The sequence below is a fragment of the Erythranthe guttata genome, chromosome 12 (assembly GCF_056151865.1).
Source record: "Erythranthe guttata isolate IM_541 chromosome 12, IM_541, whole genome shotgun sequence".
NCBI lineage: Eukaryota > Viridiplantae > Streptophyta > Magnoliopsida > Lamiales > Phrymaceae > Erythranthe > Erythranthe guttata.
The window spans coordinates 12,562,162-12,587,802 of NC_142544.1; the positions used below are offsets into that span (position 1 = coordinate 12,562,162).

Here is a 25,641-nt window from a genome sequence, read left to right on the forward strand (position 1 = left end):
CAACAGTTCCCGTGGAGGTGGTTCTTCGCGTTATCAGCAGGGGGTGGCCGATCCAACCGTCGCGGAGGTCGCCGATCTAACCGTCACCCTATGCAGCACTACGGCTACCATAGTGCTCATAGCGCATCTCAACCTTGGCGCGCGCACCTTACCAACAACAGTTGTCCCCGTCGATTCTAGGACCCGCTCCAAATACATCGGGCCACCCATCCACTCCAGCGGCTCAAGCCTACTTTACTGGATCACCAGAACCCTACAACGGCTACTGGGTCCCTGCCCAAGTTCATCCCCAACAGCAGCCATGGCACAACTCTAACAGTTCCATCAGTTGATGCAACAGTTCTTCCAACAGTGCCAACGTGGTGGATCTGGCAAATTGTTTCAATACGATGACATTTCAGCAGCCTACCGAGTCAAATTGGTTCATGGATAGTGGGGCGACCTCCCATATGGCACCACACTCAGGTAATTTCAATTTTTTTTAATCCTAGCAGTAATTTCCCCAAACATGTCGTCGTCGGTAATAGTTCCACCCTCCCCATCACCCACATAGGTCACACAATTCTTCCCACCACTCATTTCCGCCTCACAAATGTCTATGTCACACCCAATATCATCAAACACCTTAGCTCTGTTCGAAAGTTCACCCGCGATAACTCATGTTCGGTTGAATTTGACCCGTTTGGTTTTTCTGTGAAGGATCTTCAGAGTCGAGTCGAGATTTTCTGGTATTGGATATTAAGATCCAATACTCATTTCCACTCCCCCCTTTCATGAGCGGACGAACTATTACCTGGCCCTCCATCCACCTCATAGTTAATTTTAATCGCAAGGTGTTAAGCACTACAAACTGAAAATAACACACTTCAGTTATAGTTCCAAATACACCGATCCTCATTAAATTTGCTATTTTGTGTTCGAGATCTTTGATGAAAAAATCCGGCAATCTAAAACAGCACATTGCATACGATGGGATTGCTTGAATTACCGTTTTAATTAAGATTTCTTTATCACCTCTTGATAGCCATTTTTCTTTCCATCCATGAAGACGTGAGCACGCTTTATCCAGGATGATGGCGAAAACTTCGCGTTTGGATTTGCCGACAACTGAAGGAAGCCCAAGATATTTCCCGTGTTTGTCGACCACTTCCATTGGAAGAACTAAATGAATCATCTCCTTCACTGGTTCACTTGTATTCTTGCTAAAAACAATACACGATTTCTCAAAATTCACTTATTGACCTGATGCCTCTTCATAGTTTAGCAAGATACTTTTAATACTAATTGTTGAACGCTCATTAGCCTTACAAAATATCATGGTATCGTCAGCAAACAGAAGGTGTGAGACCTTCGGCGAGCCCCTACACACCGTGAGACCTGATAGAAAGCCCTTACTTTCTTCACGACTAATCATAACGCTTAATGTTTCAGTAACAAAAAGGAAAAGATACGGCGATAATGGGCTCCCTGTCTAATACCCCGCTCCGGAGTAAGGAACCCAAAAACGCCCCCATTCAGAACGAAAGCATAAGCCACCGTAGACACGCATAACATGATTAACTTTATGAAACGAGGATCAAAGCCCAACCGCAACATAACTTTGTGTAAGAATGACCACTCCATACGGTCATAAGCCTTGCTCATGACGAGTTTTATTGCCATGTGTTCCCCAGAGCTTCGTTTCATGTAATGTGAAATTTCGTAAGCTATGAGGACATTATCTGATATGAGTCGCGATGGTACAAAGGCAGAGTGAGATTCCGAAATAATTAAGTGCATAAAAGGCTTCAATCGATTAACAATGGTCTTTGACGCGATCTTGTATACCACATTGCTAAGACTGATTGGGCGAAAATGAGTCATATTTTCCGGATTTGAGCACTTAGGGATAAGAACGATATGCGTTAAGTTTCCTGCAAAAGGGAATTCCATGTGATTAAGTAACTGCAAAACCCACCTAACGACATCCTTACCAACAATGTGCCAATAGAGTTGAAAAAAAATAGCCGAAAAACCATCGGGACCTGGGGATTTTAATGGGTGCATGCTGTCGATGGTACTTTTAACCTCTTCAGCTCAGTACTCTCGGAGTAATTCCATGTTAATATATGGGCTAACTTTTGGTTCAACGACTTCGAGCACTTCATCTAACTTTGCTTCCGTCGGTCGACTAGATGTAAATATTTTGCGAAAATAATCCATCACTGTATTTTCCAGGTCAGCCCCATCATTACACCATTCCCCATTCGAGTTTTGTAATCCCATGATTGTAATTTTTCCTCTTTCTTGATGAGGCCTTAGCGTGAAAAACTTTGTATTCTTTTCCCCCTCCCTCATCCAGTGTACCTTTGCTCGTTGTCGCCACATCATCTCTTCCTTGTCTAGTAGTTCATTTAGTTCGTCAGAGAACTCATTTATCCGTTGGCAACATTCATACGCGAGTATAACCTTTTTCATCGTGAGGATTTGTTCTTTTAAATAATAAATCCGAATCGAGACCCCTTGGAAAGAAAGTTCGCTCCACTTTAACAGACCCCATTTACAACTTTCCATATTATTCCACTGCCCTTGTTCCTCACTTGACACGTGCATTGGCTTCCAACTCTCCTCAACAATTTTGGCACAATCCTCCGTTTTCAGCCACATAGCTTCGAACTTAAAACCCTGTTGTCTTCGATTTTGTTGTGTTCTGCCTCTACCTTTTAAGTGCGAATAGGGGAATGGTCTGAGCTAATTGTCTCAAGGTGAACAACACAATAATTTGGGAAAAGATTCATCCAATCATTCATAGCACATGCTCTGTCAAGCCGTCCCCGTATTGTAAAGGGGTGTTTCCTATAATTCGTTCGACCACGTACACAGGTTTCCAGTATAACCCAAATATTTCAACCCCGAGTCGTATAGGCAAGAGCTGAATTCATATAAATCCTTGAATGGGATTGGTATACCTCGTTTTTTTTTTTTTTTTTTTCTGATGTAGATAGCATAGAGGTTTTGCGTCCAAGAATTTAGAAGACTAACGAAGATGGGCAATGGCTACCCCCTGACCACGATGAAGTGAAACTAAATTTTGACGCGACAATGAATAATGTTGACGGTGTATGCGGCCTAGGTGTGATTGCAAGATCGAGTACAGGCGCATGTCTGGGATGGCTATCTAGAAGTATAAAACAACATTTGGATCCGACATCGGAGGAGGCTAAAGCAGGATTAATGGCAATGGAGATGGCTAAAATTCATAATTGGGGAAATATAATATTAAAAGGCGATTCCTTAGTCGTAATATCAGCCATTAAAGATGTCTTCAGATCTCGATCAGAATATGGTAACATTATAGCAGATATACAGAGGTTGGGAGCAAGTTTACCGAAGTTTAGAGCTCAACACATTCGGCGAAATGGTAATAAAGCAGCCCACGAAATAGCGGCTTTGTCAAGGAAAAAATCAAATTTTGTTCATGAATTACCTGATGTGGTTTTGGATATTGTGTCATCTGATATGTCTTGAATGAAATGCTCTAATTTTTTTTTCTCAAAAAAAAAAAAAAAAAGCCTTTGTAGTATTAACATAGGAACGCAGTTAATCTCTTAGGTAACCATTATTGAGATTTGTGCTTCATATTGTGTTCTATATTTAATTGCGTAGGAATACAGTAATTGAATCTATAGTATTAGAATTATAATACACGCGGAAGCGGGTTATGATTAATTTAGCATCTCAGGTTAGTAATCCGATTTAATAACTTGCATAATTGAAGGAATTGGGGAATTAATAATCACATAGGGGGAAGAATAAAATCCTAGGCTTGTTTTCTCTGATAAATCTTCGTTTTTAATTGCTTTCGTATTTTGGGTTGTTTAATTAGTTTTGATTTAATTTAGTTTAATTTAGAATAATTGATAAACTTTCGACTGTGTAGGGTGGGCTTGATCATAATTGGTAAAATTTAGCGTCTAGAATTAAATAATTAAATATTCTTTGTGGGATCGATACTCGGACTTTTAGTCCATTATATTACTTGTAACGTGCACTTGCGTGTATATTACCACCAACAGTAGGCTTGTTTAGTAAGCGTTTCCCTCGGACGGCGTCAATTGATCCGCCCTAAAACCGCCTTAGCCACTTGCGAGATTGAGTGTGAATGAGGGACTTGACAAGCAACCTACTCCATAAACTCTGCAAGAGAAGAGAGCCGGACCGAAGCCGGAATTAGCACTCTGACCGTCAAGTCGATGAATCGAAGGTTGTTTTAAGAGTGGATGCGTTATCTTGATTTAGAAGAGATACATAGATGGAACATGCATTTTGCAGTGTGTGAACCTGTATTTATAATACCTTGACATAAGTTCTGCATAAATCACGGATGAGCAGGCGTAACCCGCCGCTCTCATACGTTTACCGGGTAACCCGACTCATAATTACCCTCGGGATGGCTACGACCGTTCTCTATCGGATTACCAGGAGTAGCCTAGCCCGTACGTCTCCCCTGCTAGCGGCGGTCTCTTGCCATTCGGCCATTAAATTTTGGTGTCACAACATTTAATGCACCGATGAAGGCATAAAGAATTATTGTTAGTACTCCATTAATGCGACCCTCAATGCTTGTCGCCTCTTATGTCCATAGTGGGGCCTTTGCGCCCCCTCACCCGAGCGAGTAGCCCGGTCGGACCCGTCGGGTGTTAATCCTCTCGCTGATTAGGTCCTTACAAAGAGAGGCCGGATCTGTGGGCTTCTTCCACTTGGGCCTTTCTTTGGTGGTCTTACATCAAATGGTCAGAGTGTATTTTTCTTAGATGGGCTGAATGGGACCTTGCTTGTTGGGCCCAATTCCTTTTCAGATGAGTAACTGTTGTTTAGAAAATTTTCAAAAATTAATATTATTTGTGCAGATTATATATTCTCTGCATTAGTTCTTTTTTCTTTTTTCTAAAACCAAATAGCATTTATTAATTTCTCTATGATAAATTAAGAAACCCCCTGAACTTAGTGTAAATTACGAAAAATACGGTCAGCTATCAATAATTACCAAAATCCCCTTGCATTTATTTTATCTTACACTGACGTCCTTACAATGTAATTTTCATGAAATTCTTTTGAGTTTCAAAAAAATGCCGATTATACCCCTGCAGATGTGACATTTTTTCATGCTACGTTTTGAATTACCCTTAGGAAGCCTTTACACGGAATCTTTATTTGTTCTTAAATAACACCTTCACGGCTTTTTAGTGCACCAATACTCATACGAGGTAACTTTTATTTTTAAAAAGTAGCATAAAAAAATGCCACGGTTACAGAAGTAGAATTGACATTTTTCAGAAAATATTAACATAAATAAAAAAAATTACTTGAAAAATTATACCGTAATGAGGTCAGTGTAAGAGGAAAACAAACATTGGAGAATTTTTTATAATTGCGGATAGTTGGGGAGTGTTTTTCATTATTTAGCCTAAGTTCAGCTAATTTTTCATAATTTACCCATTTTTCTAATAGTTGTGCCGAAACCTTAAACCACATCTAATTTGAAATAAAAGGATAAGGGTATGCGACATAACAAGAAGCAGCATGCATTATTTAAGACTGATTAGTTGCAGCTCCCCAAGCAACTGAATATCTCTTGAAAAATAGAACATTACCAAATCAACAACCAAAAACAAAAAAAAAAACAAAAAAAAAACAAGGAAAAACCAGAAGTAATGACTAGAAATGAAATGAGATAATAATCCCCTCTTCACTTAACAAGGCAAATCTTGATAACAGACGAAGAGCCAATACGATGAAGCACGACAACAGCATCACCACTCTCGCAAAGCCCCCTTTCAGTCGCGCACTTCAATGCACCTTCCAAGATAACCTCAGTCGACTCCGCATCAGTCGCCTTCGCAGACCCTTCGGCAAGAACCGGAATCAATCCTCTGTAAATCAAGCTCTGCCTAGCTGGCGCCTCGTCGCTAATCGACCAATCAAATGAGTCTGTTGTCAGAACTGGGACTACAACCGACAAGATCGGCACAGCTGGCCTGTACTTCGCCACCAGCTTCGCAGTCGACCCGCCACGTGTCATCACCACAATCAGCTTCGCCCTCGCCTTGTTGGCGGTCCTCACGGCCGAAGAAGCCAAGGACTCCAACGGGCTCATGGGCAGTGGGGCCCACTTTATCATGGCTTTAAAGATGGCGCCGTAATCGAGCGATGACTCAGCCTCGATGCAGATTCGGGCCATGATTTGAACCGCCAGTTCTGGGTAGGCTCCGGCGGCACTCTCGCCGGAGAGCATGACGCAGTCGGCTCCATCGAGGACTGCGTTGGCTACGTCGGTGGCTTCGGCGCGAGTGGGCCTGGGGGATTTGATCATGGACTCGAGCATCTGTGTGGCGGTCACTACTGGCTTCCCCGCGATGTTGCATTTGTATATCATCATTTTCTGGGCCAGGAATATTTTTTCGACTGGGATTTCCATTCCTAAATCGCCACGCGCGACCATGAACGAGTCCGTCTCGCGGAGGATTTCATCGAAGTTGATCACTCCCTCTTGGTTCTCAACCTTTGATATATAATAATTCGATAATCAGAGAAATGAATCGACAAAATTCGTTATACTATTCGCAAGTAGAGTTTATTGCACTCAACACCCATGTATTTACTCTTATTGTAAAAATAGTCACCGCGTTATTAGTATTAGCAAAAAAACCCTTATAATGCAATTGTTTTTAGCAAACTACTCCTAAAACATCACCATTTAAGGAAAGTGTGCTAAAAACAAAATGCATGATAGGGGAGTTTTTGGTAATATTAATAACACAAAGATTTTTCAAGCAATTCGTTATAACACAAATCTACACAATACAAAGTAATTAAATCCTCTCAGAATTAACTGAATACACTTGAAATATAAACATCCATGCTTTAAGAAGAAAATAAAAAGAAGAAAAGATCGATTTAGATAAGTGAACAAACCTTTGACATTAACTGAATACGCTTGGAATGAGGGCCAAGAACCTTTCGGACATTAACAAGATCAGATCCCTTACGAACGAAAGAGAGAGCGATCATATCAATATTATTAGGAACACCCCATTCTAGTATGTCTTCTTTGTCCTTGTCCGTAAGTGTTGGAAGATCCACTACTACCCCCGGTAAATTCACGTTTTTCTTCTCCCCCAGCATTGCTGTGTTTTCGCAACGGCATCTAACTGTTCCACCAGCAGGGTCGCATGACAAAACCGAGAGTGTGATTGTACCATCTGCACACAGAATTGTACCTCCGGGTTTCAAGTCGACAGGCAATTTTTTGTAACTCATTGAGATTGTTTCCTCGTCTCCTTTTATGGTGTAATCTGTTGTTACTGTAATTTCTCGGCCTTCTTTTAGTTGAACGGGTTTCCCATCCTTGAGGAAACCTGTTCGAATCTCGGGGCCCTGATAAAAAATTACATGATAAAATTGTCCGAAACAGGGTTAACCAAAATCTCGTCCTTTCTCGCTCTTAATAATGTGCTTTATGTCCTAATTTGTTGTCAGTTAGTAAACCAACTCATGATCATAACAATCATGTAATATACACCCATCTCCTTTAAATCAAAACCAACAAGCATAAGTTCCATCAAATTATGCTCCGAAATACAACTCCGCAAACTCAACAGTCCTTTTTTTTTTTTCTTCTAGTAGTAGGGGTGAAAGTCGGTTGGATCGGATCTGAATTAGCCTTTTCGGAAAATTTTCCAAAAATTTTCGAAAGTACAAAATCAATTTCAATTCCCAATTTTCGGAATTTAAAAATTCATTCCAATTCCAAAAGACCCAGAAATTTTGGAATTTTGGAAAAAAATCCGAAATCAAAGTTTGAAAATTTCGAAACTTAGCGGAAATTTTCTAAAAATTTCATATTTGTTTTAAAAATAAGAACATTCACGATGATAAAAGTAAAAGTAATTACTACTAAATTTCAGTTCAAAAAAATAAAAATAAATAAACCACATCATAAGATCCAATAAAACTCCCAACAACAAATTCAATACGTCAAAATCCTAAAACAAAACTTAAATCAAATTCCGGTTTCAGAAAACAAAATAGAAAAACTTAAAATAAGTATTTTATAATATATTATTTATAGGTGTATTTTTCGGAATAAAAAAATTGAGAATTTTGCAGAATTAATTTCGGAAATTAAATCGGATCGGAAATCGAAAATTCCAAAAAAAAATTTATGATTCCAATTCCAATCCAAAAAAATCGGAAATCGGAATTTCAGAAGTTAGGATGAAAAAGGTTGTTCCACAATCGGAACTCTTCGGATTGGAATCGGCGGAAATTGAAATTTTCGTTCCAACTTGCACCCCTACCGAGTAGAAAAGAAACTAGAAAAGAAACAATGTTCCGAATAAGATTGCTATAACAACATGATCAGGCCTAGTTAGCCAAAAATTAAAACCAATGCAACTCTAACAAAATTAAGGACTAAACATTTATTTCAAAATTTGAACACGAATGCTATGCTTGCTCATAAATCAGAGTAGTAAAAAGGAAGAGGTTGAGGGAAAAGGAAAGGACCTTAGTATCAAGCATGACAGCACAAAGGATGTGGGTATTGTGCATAGCAATTTTGAGATTGTCAAGAGTCTCCTGATGGTATTCGTGTGTCCCGTGTGAGAAATTGAAACGAGCAACGTTCATACCGGCACGAAGGAGCTTCTCGAGCATAGGCACTGTTCTAGAAGCAGGACCCAAAGTGCATACAATCTTTGTCTTGGGTATTCGACTACCACTACCACTACCAGATGATTGCAGCTCCTTCAATATTCCCTCAATCCCTATATTTGCCATTTTTTTTTTACTAACCCCACTCTCTTCCCTCTTTCTAAATCCACAACCAAAAACCAAAAAAAAAAAAAATTACATCAGTTTTTTTTTTTTTTTCTTATAATCAAACTACTCAAAGCATTAATAAATTCAAGTAATTAAATGACTTGATGAATGTTCTACATTATCGATAAACAATGATTTCATGAGCCAAACAAAACAAATATAAAAACAATTGAAAATATTACACAGAAATGTCTAACGATTTGCTGTAAATTTGTATTTAAATAAATATTACACAGAAATGGAAGCAATTGAAAATGAAGTGAGAAAAAACAAAGTTAACAGTTGGCGGAAAAAAAAAAAAACATGAAGATCATGGTGAAAGGAAGTTGATGAGAGACTTACCAGTGCAGCAGTTGAGATAAGCGAAAGCAGCAGGGGAGATGGTGAGATCTCTATCTCTCTATCTCTCTCAGTGGTGTCTATTCTCAACAACTGTGACTCATCTTTTTTAAGCCACGTGCGCAATTTTATCATAAAAAGGGCGAATACCAGAAACCGGATATTCCATCCACAGATTTTAGTTCGTTTGATTGAATCTACTATTTGCACTACAAATTTTACTTCTATCATACAATTTCCACTATTTATTTCAAACTCTTAGGCCTTCTTAGGCCTCGTTTGGTTGATGAGTTTAGTCATTATTAACTAAATAATTGGACTTTGATGATGCTAAAGATAGGTTACCTTAAATAGTTGAGTTGAGGTAGGATGAGTTGGGAGAGCAAAGTGGATCACTGGTTCACGAGCTAGATGGTCCTGAGATACATGTGAACAGAGAACACGTGAACTAGGCTCGGGGTTGATCCGGCGGAAACCCCTCCGACACTCTAGTCACACGTGCGGATAGTAGAGGTAGTTGAGAGAATACAAATTGTCCTATTGTTCAGATAATGTGGCGTAACTTTAATAAATGAATTAAATCGTTATTTATACATTGTCGATTGAGCTGAGGTTAATTTGTTGAGCTCAAACCTTATTTGAATGTGATTGGGCTTTCGTAATAGTGTTCTTCTAAATCGGACTCGTGTCCCAGTAGGTAGAAAAATTGTTGCCTTATTGGGTGGCCCAATTAGGCATATCGGATTTTGTTTGACGTTTGGTATGCACAATAACTTGCCGGGTCGCCCATAAATACATTATGTTATCATGAGTTATTTTGCAATTTACGGAGTTTTTTTGTTAGACATCCGGAGTCCTATAAAATAAATGAAATGCTATTTACGGTTAGAAAATTGCTATTCGCGGTTTATAACAAAACCCCCCAAAACTTTCCAAAAAAATCCAAAAATCCCCCAAATTGCAAATAGCAAAAAAAAAAAAAAAAGAAAAATTCGAAAATTCGAAATCAAGCTTGAAGAAGGGTTGGGCTTCGATTTTTTGATGTAATTTCGACTCTTTTATGTGTAATATGCATTGGGCAGGTCGATTACGGAGCCAATTTCATGTTAAAAAGCCCTACAAATCGATTTGTAGGGCTTTTTTTTCGAAAAAAATGTTGGAACGCCCATCTTGGGCGTTCAACTAAAAAAAAAAATTTTTTTTTTTTTTTTGCACTGGACGCCCAACTCGGGCGCCCAAATGCAGCTTGCACGCCCAACTTGGGCGTGCACTGCATGAATGGGCACCCAAGTTGGGCTTTTATGCGTTTTGGGGGGTTTTTGGATTTTTTTGGGAATTTTGGGGTTTTAGAGAGATAAAGTATTTTTTGTTATAAACCGCAAATAGCAATTTTCAAACCGCAAATAGCAAGTCCCTAAAATAATTAGACTTTATTAGATTATTTAATTTTATTTTGGTTAATCTTATTTTGACAACCAAACAACTCATTTCATCTCTAATTTTAAATTTTTAAGCTTTTATATTTCAAGTGTTTTGAGATGAAGTTAGAAAAAACCGGCATGGACTGTCACGATTTTGATTTCGAGATACAAGTACTTTCAATTGGAATTTGTTTAAATTAATATGATAAATGTGTTGATTCATAACTATGCAGGTGAAGAATTGAGAGTTACAAGGTCATAAAGGCAAAAGACGAAATGACGTATAAAAATCCGAGAGAACCGGATGAAAAATTCTTGGTGCCTCCTGGGATCCGAATACCAGAACTGTGAAGGAAACTCAGACCCAATCCAAGATAGTTGTTCAAAAAAAGTGATGTCATGCCTTGTGAGATTGCGGCCCCACATGTTATTGCATATTATGGGACTGTGGTCGGAGAGCAAATTTTGGCAAAAATTCGTATTTTAATCGTAAAACTAAAAGGGTTTCCAAGGCAAGTTCCATAAGGATTTTTTTAGGGAATATTGGAGAAAAACTTGGAGCAAGAAACGCGAGAAGTTAAGGTCGAACGAGTATAATTTATTGCAAATGTTAGTTTATAATTAATCTAGTATTTCGAATTGATAAATTAATTTATTATCTTGGATGATATACTTGAGTTAGCATATTCTGAGGAAGTATTATGTGGTCAGAGAGATCATTGATAGAGGTGAAGTTAAGGTCGAACGAGTCAGCTCGGAAGACAATGTAGCAGATCCATTTATGAAGCCTTTGTCCAGATCGGTCCACGAGAAACATCGAGATTTGATGGGATACGATTCATGAGTAGTTGATTTTAGGTCAAATGGGAGATTGTTCGAGTAGGTGACCAACAAGACAACTTATGGTTGTTGTTTTTCCTTTATTAATGCAATAAACAATCAAGATGATATTGCATTTTCACCCTCAAGATGATATAGATTGACAATTTGCACCCTAATTTTTAGAATTAGCAAAATGCACCTTCAAAGTATATCTCTCGTTGATAAATGCACTCTATATAATTTTCTTGCGGTATTCTAACTTTTGAAGATTTTTTTCCTTTTGGCTGTCCCTTTGTTTTTTTTTTTCTTACCTTATTGTTTCTCAATTATTGTAGTTATGTATATAAGCATAATTGATTATTTGATTTCTACGTTTTTGGATCGTAGTCAAATTTTCTTATCAAATTCCTGACATTTTAATTTTTATTCTATTTTGTTTTAAATATAATCTAAATGGTAAGTTATTATTGATTATTTAAGGAAAAAAAGGTAATAAAAAAAAAAAGGGACTTAATAAAAAAAAACTATACGTGTAGAATCACAATTATGCATTTAAAAAATAAATAGAAGTGAAAAGCAACCTCCAATTTCAATTTAAAAAACTAGAAAACCTAAATATCCATTTGTATTTCAAAAATTCAAAAAGTATTTCACCCTCTTAATTGTTACAAAAATTGAAATTTAGATATTGAAAATAACAGAGAACCTAACGGTTTTGAGTCGAGTATCGAGTAGCTTGATATGATTTTGAGCTCGTTAGAAAGAGAAAAAAAAAAAAAAACTATCTGCTTTAATTCAGAATGGCATATCTGCTGCGCAAGTTTGACATTTATAATCTCATGAAAGTTTGAGCAACGCACATTTTCGAACCCTATTTGTTATATGTCCAACAAGACTTGAATTTTCAACAAAAACAAAATTGATACATACATCACAAATCCAAACACATGTCTCGAGTAAACAATCATGGGTAAATTAATACTGGACAATTTACTCGCTCTCCGAAAGCAAGATAAAGAGTTCCTCATCAGTTATTGCTCCAATTTCCATAGCCCTTTCTAAAGCAGTAAATCCCCCACCGTCCTTTATAGATGCTCGTGCCCCTCTGCATAAGTAACATATGCAGTCGTAATCAATATTGCATCACCATATTAGACTTACACCACAAGCAAACAAATAGTGGCTCGATTTCTTATTTTATTTTATTCTGAACTGATTATTACGAAAAGAGGATTTTACCTTCGAAGCAAAAACTTTGCCATTGCATTGTTTCCCTTCAAGATGCAATGTTGTAGAGGAGTTCTCCCATGAACGTCGCGCTTGTTTATATCAGCACCTAACTGCAATAACAGCTCCAGCATCACCAAATTCCCGCAGTTGCATGCTAAATGTAATAAAGAACATCCCTGAAGACAGTCTCCTGGATCATGGGAAGATTTTATTTTCTCGCATGTTGCTGGATCCAACTGTTTCTTGTCAGAATCATGATAGCTTTGCTGTGATTCCGTTTCGTCATGGTACAAATTGCAACCAGCTATGTCGTCATAGGTTGAGTTCACTATATTTACGTCTGATGCTATAGTCACACGGTATACGTCTCGTAGATTGTTGGCCCTAACTGCCTCCCAGATGGTGGAAGCGGAAAGATTTCTTGATGATGTGGCTTCTTTATTTACAAGAAGTTTTCTAACATACTGGAATCCAATAAATAGTAAGTTCAATTTTTGAATGTACAAGTTGAGAGCTTGACGGAGAAAGAAGAAACCAAAATATGAAGAGATTTATGTAAATGCAAAAAAAGGTTCCAAAATCGTACCTTTGCTTGAATGAACTTCTCTTTTTGATTAGTGGCATCCTCCGGGCTTGGTTTGATAATTGTTGCGGTTTCACACTCTTTTTGTCTGTTAATGATTGGGTTCAACAAAAACTGGCCAACATTACAAAGATTCTTCGTGAAACCAAGTATACATTGAACGAACCAATTTGATATGTATTTTTTTTTTTGTTTGTGAAAAGTCATTTTCCATGAAACCCAATTTCTGACCGCAATTTGAAATTGGCACTTAATGTAAGGGTAAATTACGGTCACTTCCTAAGGTAAGGTCAAATCACGGAAAAACGCCTCATATTTATGTAATTACAACCACTCCCCTCTACTATGAATCTTCCTACACATTCGATGTCAAATTTAGTGGAATCTTCTAGATTATATGGAATACTCTCCAGTTTGTACCCGTTTTACCCCTTTCGAGCTCCAAATTTTGAAACAAGATGATCATAAGATGTGTCTCTTGGCTTATAAATATTAGATTGTGGTCATCAGAAACAACCAACATTTCTGCACAAAACAAGTACAAACTAGACAACATTCCACGGAATCTAGAAGATGCTGAATTTGACACCATAAGGGTGAACGTGTACGAAGATTTATAGTTGAGTGGTGGTTGTAATTACCCAAACAGGAGGGGGTTTTCGTAATTTGACCTTAACTCAAGGGGGTGGCCGTAATTTACCCCTTAATGTAATCAACAAGTTATCATTTTCCTTTTCCGAGCAGTAACCATATTTTGCTGTAGGGAGGATAATGGCTTAATGATGCCTAGGCCAGTGTAGGTTTGTTTTTATGCATTTCGATCAACCTATGCAAATTCGCCCGCGACTGTTAACAGTAGATATTCCCAACTATTTATCTGCCTATGAATTAATCGTTCAAATAAAATGATCATTTGTGAAGAATTAATTATTTTCACAAATTCGTAAATTCAAGTCAGCTATATCAATTGCAAACCAGATTCTATTTGACAACACCGAAATTTGTTAAGACAGAGGTTAGCGGACTTACAAGTCGTTTTGCAGTGGAAGCATTTCCTCCCAGACAGAATTACAGTATGCATTCCCCAGAGATTTAAATAACTCCAACACAGCAGCCTCCCAAACCTTCACGTCTAAGTTGACTGACCTAACCTGTAAATTTGTTTCACGGGGAAGAATATTTTATCATTCTACCTTGTAGCCATTATCAGAACTTGACATATATATTTATAAGTATACCTTAGAAATGTGAACTCCGAGATTGCGGTGAATACCGGAGCACTCGATGCACATCAAGATGCCGAGATTCAAAGATGCCCATTCGGGATCAGAAGCACCGCATTCAGCGCACTGATTATTACCAGGTACTTCCCTCAGAATACTCGAAACAGAATCAGTTCGGTTTACTCTAATGTCATCCGAAGTACTTCCACTGTTATTACGACTAAAAGATGCACCCGAGAGGTCGTATATCTTATCATTATCATCTTTCCCCCAGTCCAACTGCCAGTCAAAAAAAAGAAATTCTCGATGTTAGAACTCAAAAGGATTCCTCGTACGACATCGGATAGTTTATTCTATTCACAGTGACGCTCACCTGCTGCAGGTGAGAATTCAAGAGGGATGTAATAACTCCTGTGATTTTGTTCATCCAGTCAACCCTGTCGGCTTCGGTTTCAGCCTGTAAGGTGTAAGTTTTTATCGGCGAAATAATTCTGAAGCACAGTCGAAGATCAGTATCCTCGGCATCAATCTTAATGGTTGAAGTACGCAAATCAACGGTGCTGCAGCCTAAACTTTCTTCACCGTGCGACGACTCTCGATGGTGCCTTGACCGAAATCTCGCAAATACACGATTGTTGTGCTCCGATGGTTGGGTGGAATGAAACGAAGGTGAACCCTGGTAAACAAAATAGAAATTAGGCAGAAAAGCGGAAACCTACAAACTACTCGAATCGGGATTGACTTTCTAATGTATTTAATTATCTAATGATATAGCTGCATACCCCGGGTTTGGCGCCTTTGTTTCTGTAATAATATAATGTTCCCTGATTGTCGAGAATAAAGAATCTCCTCTTCCAATCTGCTCTCAGGCTCGAAGACCTTTTCAAAAGATACCCCTGCTTGATCGTCTGGACCTAAACAAAGCGAACGATTACACCATTTTTTTACGACAGTAACAGAGTAGAATAAATCGATTCGTAATCTACCGTGTGAAAAACAAACTCACCTCACCTTTAGCAGTGGCCAGATTAATTGCCTCCATGCTTTTGTACGACGTCATGCCGTATCCATTCATGCCGACAGAATTTGAAGACGCAGCCAGTTTACTGGACGCTTGCAGCTCGTTCAGTTCCGATTGTGTCCTGAACTCCTGGATCCTTTTTGCAAGTTTGTCTTGTTCGATATTTGCCTGCTCCTTCGATTGTTGCGCATATGTCAACACCTGAACTTGTAGAAAAAAAAAATGATATAAGTAGATTTTTAAGTAGTTTATAAAGGAACCAAACTAATCTGCATCGAATTGTGACTACATCGTTTGAACCCCACACACACATAATGCTTTTGTACTATGCAAATCTATGGTAATTGCCGATCAAGCCCGTAAAGAGGAAATGGAAGAACCTTAATACAATAAAATTATAAGCAAACAACTATCGGAGTGATGAAAGCCAAAAAGCTCACACAGCGTGACCAGTAAAATATTCTTCGTCGTATAAAGATTATTTAAGCTGGTTTACACTTTTTTTCTTAGAGGGTGTTTGGCTAAGCTTATAAGATGTTTTAGAGCTTATAAGCTCTTCCAAAGTGTTTGGTAAATTTAAAAAAAAAGATCTTAATTTTTTTTTAAAATAAGCTGGTGGAGAGCAAATAATATCTTTTAAAAAAAAGTACCTCTAAAAATAGCAATTGATGCTGAGGATACTGAATTATCCAAATAGGAAATAAGCTCATTATCCAAACACTCTAAAAATTAATCCTAAAAATAAGATGTAACAGCTTATCAGCTCTTAAAACATCTTATTAGACGTAAGAGTTTATCAGCTGTTCTTCTCTGCTTCAATTATTCAACATTAAGCTATAGTCCTTAATAACACATTGCGGCACATGTCAAGAACGACGAATAATTAATTGGTTCAAAAAGGCATTATAAGCTCCCTAGGGGTAAATGCCCTTATTATATCATTATTCCACTCAAGAAAACACCCGGAAATTATTGTTATTCAAATGTGAACGCAGCTAATTAATTGGTTGACTTCCAAAATCAGTTCCTTTGGTAACAAAATCAGTTTCTCCCACCATTGAACAATCAAAATTAGACAAGAAAAAAAAAAAGACAAAAAAAAAATAATAATAATACAACGCCTTATTCCAAATTAATGGTTATTATTATCTTTCCTCAAAATAATGCACGAGATGGGAATGATTAACATACCTGGTTAATGAATGGCTCCATTCGATTCAATAGGTCATATCCCTAAAACGATATATAGAGGTATACCAGTCAGATAGAATATGATAGGAAGGAGGAGCAAAGATTGATGATAACCGAACTAAAAAACATACCAATTTGAAGTATCGTAGGTGAGCATCCATAATTGCACTAAAAGATTCCAAGAACTCGAATTTCTTTTTAGCTTCGACGTTAGTGAGAGCATTTACCTGAAATCTCTCTCTCAAAAATCAGATGAATACAAGTCGGATAAATAGAGATCCATAATACGAGCATAAAGAGAGGATCGTTTGTTCATCACTGTACCAAATTGAAGCGGCTTCTTTCGAACGCCGACTTTGAATTGTGTAAATCCTGTCATGTAATTAGCAATTGAGTGTTTCATTTCAGAAAAAAAGAAACGAAAAATTGATAAGTTTCACTAACAAACGGTTACTTTTTAGCCAAGAATGATAAAAATTGAAAAAATGTACCTCTTCTAATTCAACAACAACTTCATCCCGTGTAGTCCTTTTTAAAGAAGAAACCTTTTCTCGTGCCTGAAACAAAATATATGCACGAGTCAAAATTCGATTCAGAACAATCACAAATGATATAATATAAAACTTGAGCTTCAGAAACATCTTCAGTACCTGGTCATATGCATATATGGCCTTGTCAAATCGTCGACGGGACTCCTACAGGAAGCATACGAGAAACATCGTACATCAAGGTAAGATAAAAAAACACATTTATGTTTCTGTAACTTATAATGGCTAATTAAGGTGCCTACCTTTGCATCTTGCAAATCAACGGACAAAAACTGAGACAACCGGTCCACAAGTACATGCTCAACCTGCAGTACATTAATTATTTCAGGATTAAAGAATCTGAGCTAGTAAAATTTGATAACACTTTTTTCAAACGAGCATTTACACTCAATGCTTCACAATCATGCCCTGATAAACTCAGCTGAATCCATGTGTGGACTTATTTATAACGTCCTCGTTTATAAGTCAAATATAATAGAGTGATGAAATTTAATAAGACAAGAGGCGTACATGAATGGTCCTTCATGTTTGAATAAAACATAACTCACTTGGGAACGAAGAAATTCCTTATACGTAGCTAGCTCGTGCAACGCATGGATAAATTTTGATAACACCGGACCTTCAGGAAACAAAGACAAGCATTAATTAATTAATTAATTAAAATACTCTTCAAATAAGTTGTCGTCAGACTTTTCGACTTAGCGAGACAAGATCCAATGAACGGCTTCATCTTTTTTATTAATGCTATAAGTAGATTTCAAAATCTAAATAAACTAACCAGTTGTCAAGAGAGCAGAAGAAAAAAGAAATAAGTATGAATCTCATGCTATCTAAAAAGAGCAACTGAAATCGAGAAGAATCAATGGGTGGTCCGTTTTTTTTAATTTTGCAACGCCGCCACTTTTATTACCTCCAATGGATACACCAAGAAGGTCGTCAAGGCCGCCACCAAATGCTTCTAACGATGCAGCAAAGGCCATGTCACAATTCAACGCGTCACCAAGCCCTTCCCTGTGCCGTAAAAACCCCAAAATCAAATGCACAAGTTGTTAGAAAAATCTCGCCTTGTGACCAATTAATTAATCAAGTATACGATTTTTTTATCAGACTGCGAATTCATTTTCATGTATGTTGTTACTACATTCGTTGACCACTAATTTAGACGAGCCTCGATTTATACAATGCATAGAAAAGACGAAGTTCTGATCCATTTCAAAAGATCTATTAAAATTATACTTGTAATTCTACTCTATGGGAAAACGAGAGCTTACATAAAAAAGTCGAAAACCTAGTTCATAGATTGAAACAATCTTTAAAATCAATTATACGAGTTGCATCAATCAACCATTGATAAACTAGGTCACAATTGAACCTCATCAAAATCCCAAATTCACAACAACTGGATGAAGTTTCTGACAAGAACAATTAACAGTGTGGCGGCCCATGTTTTGATTAAACGCTGAAAGATTTGAACACTGAGTTCACAAATTAGACAACATCGTACACAACTCCCAAGATGTAAACACTTTATATATAGCAACAGCAAAAATGCACTCACGTGTATTTCTTACAGCCTTTGTACAACTTCTGGCAACGATCTCTCAGCTCATCCGCTGTATGCTCAATCGATCGCACCTAAACATCCAATTTCCCAGATTTTGTAAGAAACAAAAAGTTTGTCCGAATATAATAAAATTGAAAGAGGAAAACACACGCATTCCCAAAATTCATATTTATATATGAAGTAGAAGAACGCTGTAATCTGCCTGTTTATGGAACATAGGTGAATCTTCGAGCTTGATGAACGCTGCCATTTTTTCCTTCAGTTGGGGATTTTTTTCCAGTAGAAGGAAATTTATTTAGATCTACGCATCTAGAGCGGGGAAGATGAAACAGACCGACCAAGTACGACGTCGTCGGCAGTTGTCAAGTTTCGGACAAATTCATGACGTATTAATGATTTTCATTGGATTTGGGCGACGCGCTACATTATAATATGATTGTGTCGAATGAGGTGAATCAATGTTTACATTCACCACATTTTTTTTCTTTTATCGATCGAGTCAAAACACACTTTCAATTGTTGAAATTATGGATCCAAATTAGCTCTTTTAGATTTTCTTTCCTTTTTTTTTTTTTTTTTTCTTTAAAGTAGAAAATGCCTGGTTTCCAATTTTAGTCAACAAAAAATGTTTGAATCTAAACATTCATTTCAAATTCTGAAAGCCTCAAAATTTTCCATATAACATTTAAATTTTTCAACATCCAAGATGTTGCGGAAAGTTTCGAATTTTTTAATTTTTTTTATTTTAGATAAAATGTTATTAATCTTTGTGTGATTTTCTTTGTATTTTTCTGGAAGAAATTTAGGTATACTTGTAATTATTTTAAAATTAAATTGGAACGAAAATTGAACCTCAATCAGTTTATATATAATTTCAATTCCGGTATAAATATTTTGAAAATTCGCAAATCAGAATTAGGAAGATTGTTCCAAAATTGGAATTTTTCGAATTAGAATTGAGAGAACTTGAAAATTTGATTCTGATTTTAATACAAGTTGAAAAGTTTATTTTTTAAATGTGTACAGCTTTTTAACAAGGCGGCGACTATATACAATTGCAAAATTATTTAGGGGAAGACCAAATCTAATTTTTCACCAACTGAATTATTAAAAAACTTTTATACCCTTACTAAAATACAAAATCCACAATTACAAAATTCTACAACGTCCTTTGTGCAAGACCATACAAGCAAAACTCATTTCATCTTTCTCACAAACCTATTTCACACAAATTCTTCAAAAAAAAATTCATCATCTTCTCCAAAAATCCTCAACACCCAAAACCATCAAATCTTACTAAAACATGCATATGATAACATTATGGAGTAACGAGAAATCAATATGGAGAATTCTATAGAAAAAATAGAAAACAAACTATGAATAAATGTATTTTTATAGTTAGGTGATCGATTTTTAAGTTTTTCAAAAAGAAAATTCGCACAGTCAAAATTCGACATTGACATGTCGAATTTTGTCACCAAATTCGACATTTAGATGTTGATTTTTTTTGCAAAAAACCGACATCAACTCTAGATGTTGATTTTTGTGCCAAAAAATCAACATCTAGATTTTTGCCAAAAAATCAACATTTAAATGTCGATTTTCACCAAGAAAATCAACATGTACTGGTCGAATCTTCTTCTTCTTCTTCTTCTTCTTCTTCTTCTTCTTCTTCTTCTTCTTCTTCTTCTTCTTCTTCTTCTTCTTCTTCTTCATGCTCTTCTTTTTCTTCTCCTTCTCCTTCTCCTCCTTCCTCGTTCCTCCTTCCTCCATATTCTTCTTCTCCTCCTTTTCAAGCACCCGCGGTTGGGCGGCGGCGGATGGGCGGCGACAATTCTTCTCGTCTTGTATTCTTCCCTTCTTCCCCTACAACATCCCTCTCTCTCGTTTTTCAATTTTTCCTTTATTTTTATTTTTATTTTATTTTCTTTTTTTTCCCCTTTTTTTTTGGTCTTACAATAGTAATTATGTCTAATTTGAATGAATAGTATCAAAATCAATATTGGGGTTATATTTGTAATTTTCAGTCTTGCTGTTAGTAAGTTTATTTATATTTTGGTATTGCATTAGGTAAGGTCTTGCACTTAGTAATTTTAGTCTTGCATATATTCCTTGCCTTTTAACAAATAACCTTTTATTGGGTTTTCAAATGCTTACGAGTAGACTCATATAACTTTTGGTACATTTTGAGGGAAAGATTTGGAGGAGATATTTCAAATACATAATAACTAATTTCTTGCACTTGTTTGACTAAGGCATTTGTGAATGGATTTCAAATCTTCACCTCTCCTTTTTAATTATAAATGGAGCAATTTATGTGGATTTCTCATCTTTTCTCCAAATCACTTCCTCAAATTAAATCATTTCCATCCAAATGTAGCCTTCATTTGTTCTTATTTTTTTTGAAAACATGGTCATTGAAAAGGGTTTAGGTCAATCCCAAGTCTTTATATTGAAACTTCAAATTAATGTCATAAATGCCAAAAGTAGCCTATTAGATAAAAAAAGGGGTCTTAAGATATAAGTCCCTAGTGACAAACCTTATTAGAACTAAATGACAAGCATAATTAAAATTTGTTTCACATCCTTTATCAAAATTCATTCCAAAAATGCCTCTCCACTCACAAATTCGAAAATTAAGTCAGATTATAAATATTCTATGATGTACTACGATATTATTTAACATTTTTAATTTGCATCTAGCATTTTTTTAATTTTTTTTCCGGCTGTAGTCATTTGCAGACACCCAGAAACCGTAGTAACCCGTAGTAACCCACAGACATCTTGAAACCCTAAATCCTCCTTTGAAACCATAAATCCTCCTTTGAACCATAGCCGCCAGCCGCCAGCCGCCAGACACTTATAGACACTCACAGACATAATAGACATCAAAATCGAAAAAACTTAGATTCGCCCCACCAAACCCTAGATCCGCCCCACCAAACCCTAGATCTGCCCCAACACCACCGCCGCACAGCCCCTGCAAACCTCCGCCGCACAACCCCTGCAGTCGCCGCCTCCACCACGACCCCACCCACCGCCGCACAACCCTTGCAGTCGCGCCTCGACCACCGGCGACGGCCTTTGATTCGTGCTTCTACTGGAGAAAAAGAGAGATATAGAGAGATGAGAGAAATGGAGATAGAGAGAGAGAGAGAGAGAGAGAGAGAGAGAGAGAGAGAACGTGAGAGAAGACATGGAGAGGGAGAGAGAACATGACAGAGAAATAAATAAAAAGAAGAAAAATAAATTTGAATTGAAGAAACGTGAATATATAAGTTATAGGATTTAGGGTATAAGGGCAAGATAGGGATACACAAAAAAATTAGGGATGTGGCTCATATATTATTTCAAACTAAGAATTTAATTAAAAATTTTGATTTGAACTTGTCATTTAGTTCAAATTAAGTTTCGTTTGAGGGGCTCCTGGCATATTACCCCTAGAAAATATGACAATATAAATGGTAAATCAAATAGGTAGTGACAGTACAAAATGAAGTATGATAAGTAAAACATGTCTAAGAATAATATCACATGGATAAATAGATTGTCCAAAATATATATATATTCAAGACCAAGCTGAGTATGAGGGGATCCCTTTTTTTTTTTGTTAAAAGAAAGAACACAAAGTCATTACATTACATCATATGCAAAACAAGAGAGATCTTCTTCGAGGGTACATCCCACACACAATAATCAATTTGCGCACTATGTCCTATATGTGCCAAAATGTCCACACAAGCAATGCCTTCTCTCCTTGTATACATAAGCCGACTTGACCATGGTTTCCTAGGGAAAATCCTAGGATCTTCAATAATATTTTCTAATGGATGGGTCTTAATCTCAGCATTTTCAATAAGTTTCACCACAACTGTCGAGTCAAACCCCACTTCCATTTCCCCGAGTCTATTTTCTCAAGCTAATCGCAATCTCTCTCTCTCTCTCTCTCTCTCTCAATGTCATTAATTCTTGTTAGAGTAAGTAACCAATAAGCCAACTTGTGGTTGTGGTCTTCTCGTATTCTTATACAAACAAGTTAATTCGTATTAACGAAATTCATTTTTTTTAGCATTCTATATTTGTTATCTCATGCAATAGTCCTAATGAGTTACTCTATTACTTTGAATTGATTTGGTAGAATCATGACATAATTCAATAAAAATAATGTAACAATTGAACCAATTTCTAGTCGATGGGCTACACCAATAATGAGGATATCGATCCTTCCCTTTCGAGACTATGTGTATTGTATGTGTATTGTGTCTCATCAGTCATCAATGTTGTGATATCGACATGCAAACTTGAGTGGATGCTCATATTGATGAGTTCACTGAACTCCCTTGCCCTATAAATATCTAAGTGGTTCTCACTTATCGAGTAGAGATTTTTATGTATAGTTGTGCACCACTATCCCTAACACCCAAACATCACCGTGACTTCACTAGATGACCAGTTGCGTCGTGACTTATCCTTGAGTCTCATCGAAGATCGCTCCAAGGGTCAATGATAAATTTACTTACACTAGTTATTGAACTTAAATCGAGTGATGAGATAAAACTTCGATCAATTGATAAGTATACACAAAGGGATGATGGACCGAAATGAGAAAATACAATCCGAGTTGAGTTTAATTCCTTGATAGAATGAAGAGTACAAGAAAATAAATGAGATTGGGAACCCAATGACTCATCTAATAGCACATGAAAATAAATTAGATTGGGAGCCAGAAGATTCATCTCTTAGCTCCAACGAGATTGGGAGCCAGAAGAATCATCTCATAGCTTAAACAAGATTGCAAGCCAGAAGATTCATCTCATAGCTCCAATGAGAGTGGGAGCCAGATAATTCATCTCATAGAATAAATGAGATTGGGAGTTAGAAGACTCATCTCATAGCACAACGATTTACTTGGCGACATGAGATTGGCTTTAAAGAGAGACACTTGATCACGATGAATGTTATTCAATATGTGGTAACAATGTATCTTATGGGAATCTAGATACAAGTATTTATATGAAAGTTTCGGAAGGACTTCGATTTCCCGAAGTAAATAGTTCCAAACCACGGAACATAAACTCAGTTGGGCTTAGACTTTCATTTTAATTATGACTTTATATATTCCGGAAGAATATAGGATAATCGCCTAAGTGAACAATTGATCGCAAGAGAATATGTGAACAACAATGGATTATGGTTGTTCATATTACTGTAGTTTATGTCGAGGACAAGAACTTGACAGGGACTCCTGAAGAAGTCAAACCACATATCAATAGTTGAAATTTGAGCTCGAGACCAAATATCTCGAGGAGACTATTTTTTTGTCTCCACGGGCTTAAAATTTATCATGTCAATTAGATTTTTGTCCATCAATCAAATTGCACCCATAAGATGTTATCGATAAAGAAAAATTATCGAGTAATACCTATGGAGGTTTGACAATGGAATAGGTCGAATGATTCATTCCATCACGTGGAGGAGGAAGAGCAAGTGTAGCACCAGAATTGCATATTTAAATGCAATATCTGTACTATTGTACTTAAGTCCATGTACTCGATATGATTTAGCATTTTGATAATTTGTTAGGTAGACTTAGCTTACCTCACCGATGCGCCGTACGCGTCAGCGAAAGATGCAACGGTCGTGGGTTAGATTGGCATTGACTTGAAGTCATACTCACATAAAACTCGTTCCCAAGATTTATGGAGTTAATCATGGGAACATTATTATGCCTTTGAGATATATCAAATGTACCTTAGTTGTCACTAGGTCGAATCATGCATAATTTTAGCTTCATGAGGTAGTGTGAGTCACATGGCCTGAAACAATGACTGGGCATATTTGAAATTCCTGTGAATTGACTAACACCGAAGATCCTACGAGATTGTATTTGAAGGTAATGCATAGTGCATTGTGTAATTGAAGATATACTTCATTACATGTGATAACGCCAAGCACATAGCTCTGATGTTTTCTTTAATCAACAACAAGAACTTAGCAAATAGTGATCCAGCAGATCACAGGTCAGAATAATTAAGTTGACTTATTTACTAATTTTCTTCTTAAGTCACTTTTGAAAAGCATGTTAAGACTATTGACTTGTGTAGATTATTCGAGCTCGCTCCTTTGTATATATCAGAGAGAGTTAACTTGAGAGGGAGTACTGTGTATGTATTAAGTATCTAGAAGATAATTGGGGTGCCCTAATTTTAGCTTCATGAGGTAGTGCGTGAGTCACATGGTCTGAAACAATGACTGGGCATATTTGAAATTCCTGTGAATTGACTAACACCGAAGATCATACGAGATTGTATTTGAAGGTAAGGCATAGTGTATTGTTTAATTGAAGATAGACTTCATTAAATGTGATAACACTAAGCACATAACTTTGATATTTTCTTTAATCAACAACAAGAACTTAGCAAATAGTGATCCAACTGATCACAAGCCAGAATAATTAAGTTGACTTATTTAGTAAGTTTCTTCTTAAGTCACTTTTGAAAAGCATGTTAAGACTATTGACTTGTGTATATTATCCGAGCTCGCTCCTTTGTATATATTAGAGAGAGTTAACTTGAGGGGGAGTATTGTGTATGTATTCAGTATCTAAAAGATAACTGGGGTGCCCTATTGTACTCTTTTTCATTCGCGCGAGGTTTATTTTTCCCACGGGGTTTTCGTTCCTCGCCAAAATTTTAACGAGGCAACATATGTTGATTCAAAACATTGTGCGTTGTACTATGTTCCCTAATCGATGTTGTTTTTCCCATAACGAGGCAACAAATACAATAGTATTTCGATTGGAATCTCCAAAGGAGATTGTTGTAAATAATATATTAA

The 25,641-nt window shown here is 36.8% G+C and overlaps 3 protein-coding genes across 4 annotated transcripts; 1 reads left to right on the forward strand and 2 right to left on the reverse strand.

The window, feature by feature from the left end:
- The first annotated feature begins 3,081 nt into the window (after nt 1–3,081).
- Nucleotides 3,082–3,507, forward strand: LOC148766478 (uncharacterized). Its single transcript, XM_088827309.1, has one exon. It carries the CDS (start codon nt 3,082–3,084, stop codon nt 3,505–3,507), a length of 426 nt encoding a protein of 141 aa, XP_088683435.1.
- A 2,041-nt stretch (nt 3,508–5,548) lies between these two features.
- On the reverse strand, nt 5,549–9,455 carry LOC105954273 (pyruvate kinase, cytosolic isozyme). 2 transcript variants are annotated; one of them, XM_088826283.1, is made up of 4 exons: nt 9,233–9,455; nt 8,548–8,854; nt 6,955–7,416; nt 5,549–6,541 (listed from the first exon to the last, which is right to left on the reverse strand). In XM_088826283.1, the coding sequence occupies exons 1-4, from the start codon at nt 9,430–9,432 to the stop codon at nt 5,729–5,731; spliced, it is 1,782 nt and encodes a 593-aa protein (XP_088682409.1). In that variant the 5' UTR covers nt 9,433–9,455; the 3' UTR covers nt 5,549–5,728. The 2 variants fall into 2 exon arrangements, with proteins under 2 accessions (XP_088682409.1, XP_088682410.1); XM_088826284.1 differs by lacking the exon at nt 9,233–9,455 and having other exon boundaries at nt 8,548–9,212.
- A 2,763-nt stretch (nt 9,456–12,218) lies between these two features.
- On the reverse strand, nt 12,219–19,461 carry LOC105954272 (ADP-ribosylation factor GTPase-activating protein AGD2). The gene is made up of 18 exons (XM_088827127.1): nt 19,007–19,461; nt 18,799–18,875; nt 18,151–18,251; nt 17,789–17,859; nt 17,483–17,545; nt 17,343–17,387; nt 17,184–17,249; nt 17,017–17,064; nt 16,824–16,919; nt 16,693–16,734; nt 15,487–15,702; nt 15,263–15,394; nt 14,854–15,156; nt 14,496–14,759; nt 14,287–14,408; nt 13,261–13,345; nt 12,684–13,138; nt 12,219–12,549 (listed from the first exon to the last, which is right to left on the reverse strand). Exons 1-18 carry the CDS (start codon nt 19,052–19,054, stop codon nt 12,435–12,437), a joined length of 2,349 nt encoding a protein of 782 aa, XP_088683253.1. The 5' UTR covers nt 19,055–19,461; the 3' UTR covers nt 12,219–12,434.
- Nucleotides 19,462–25,641: the final 6,180 nt, after the last annotated feature.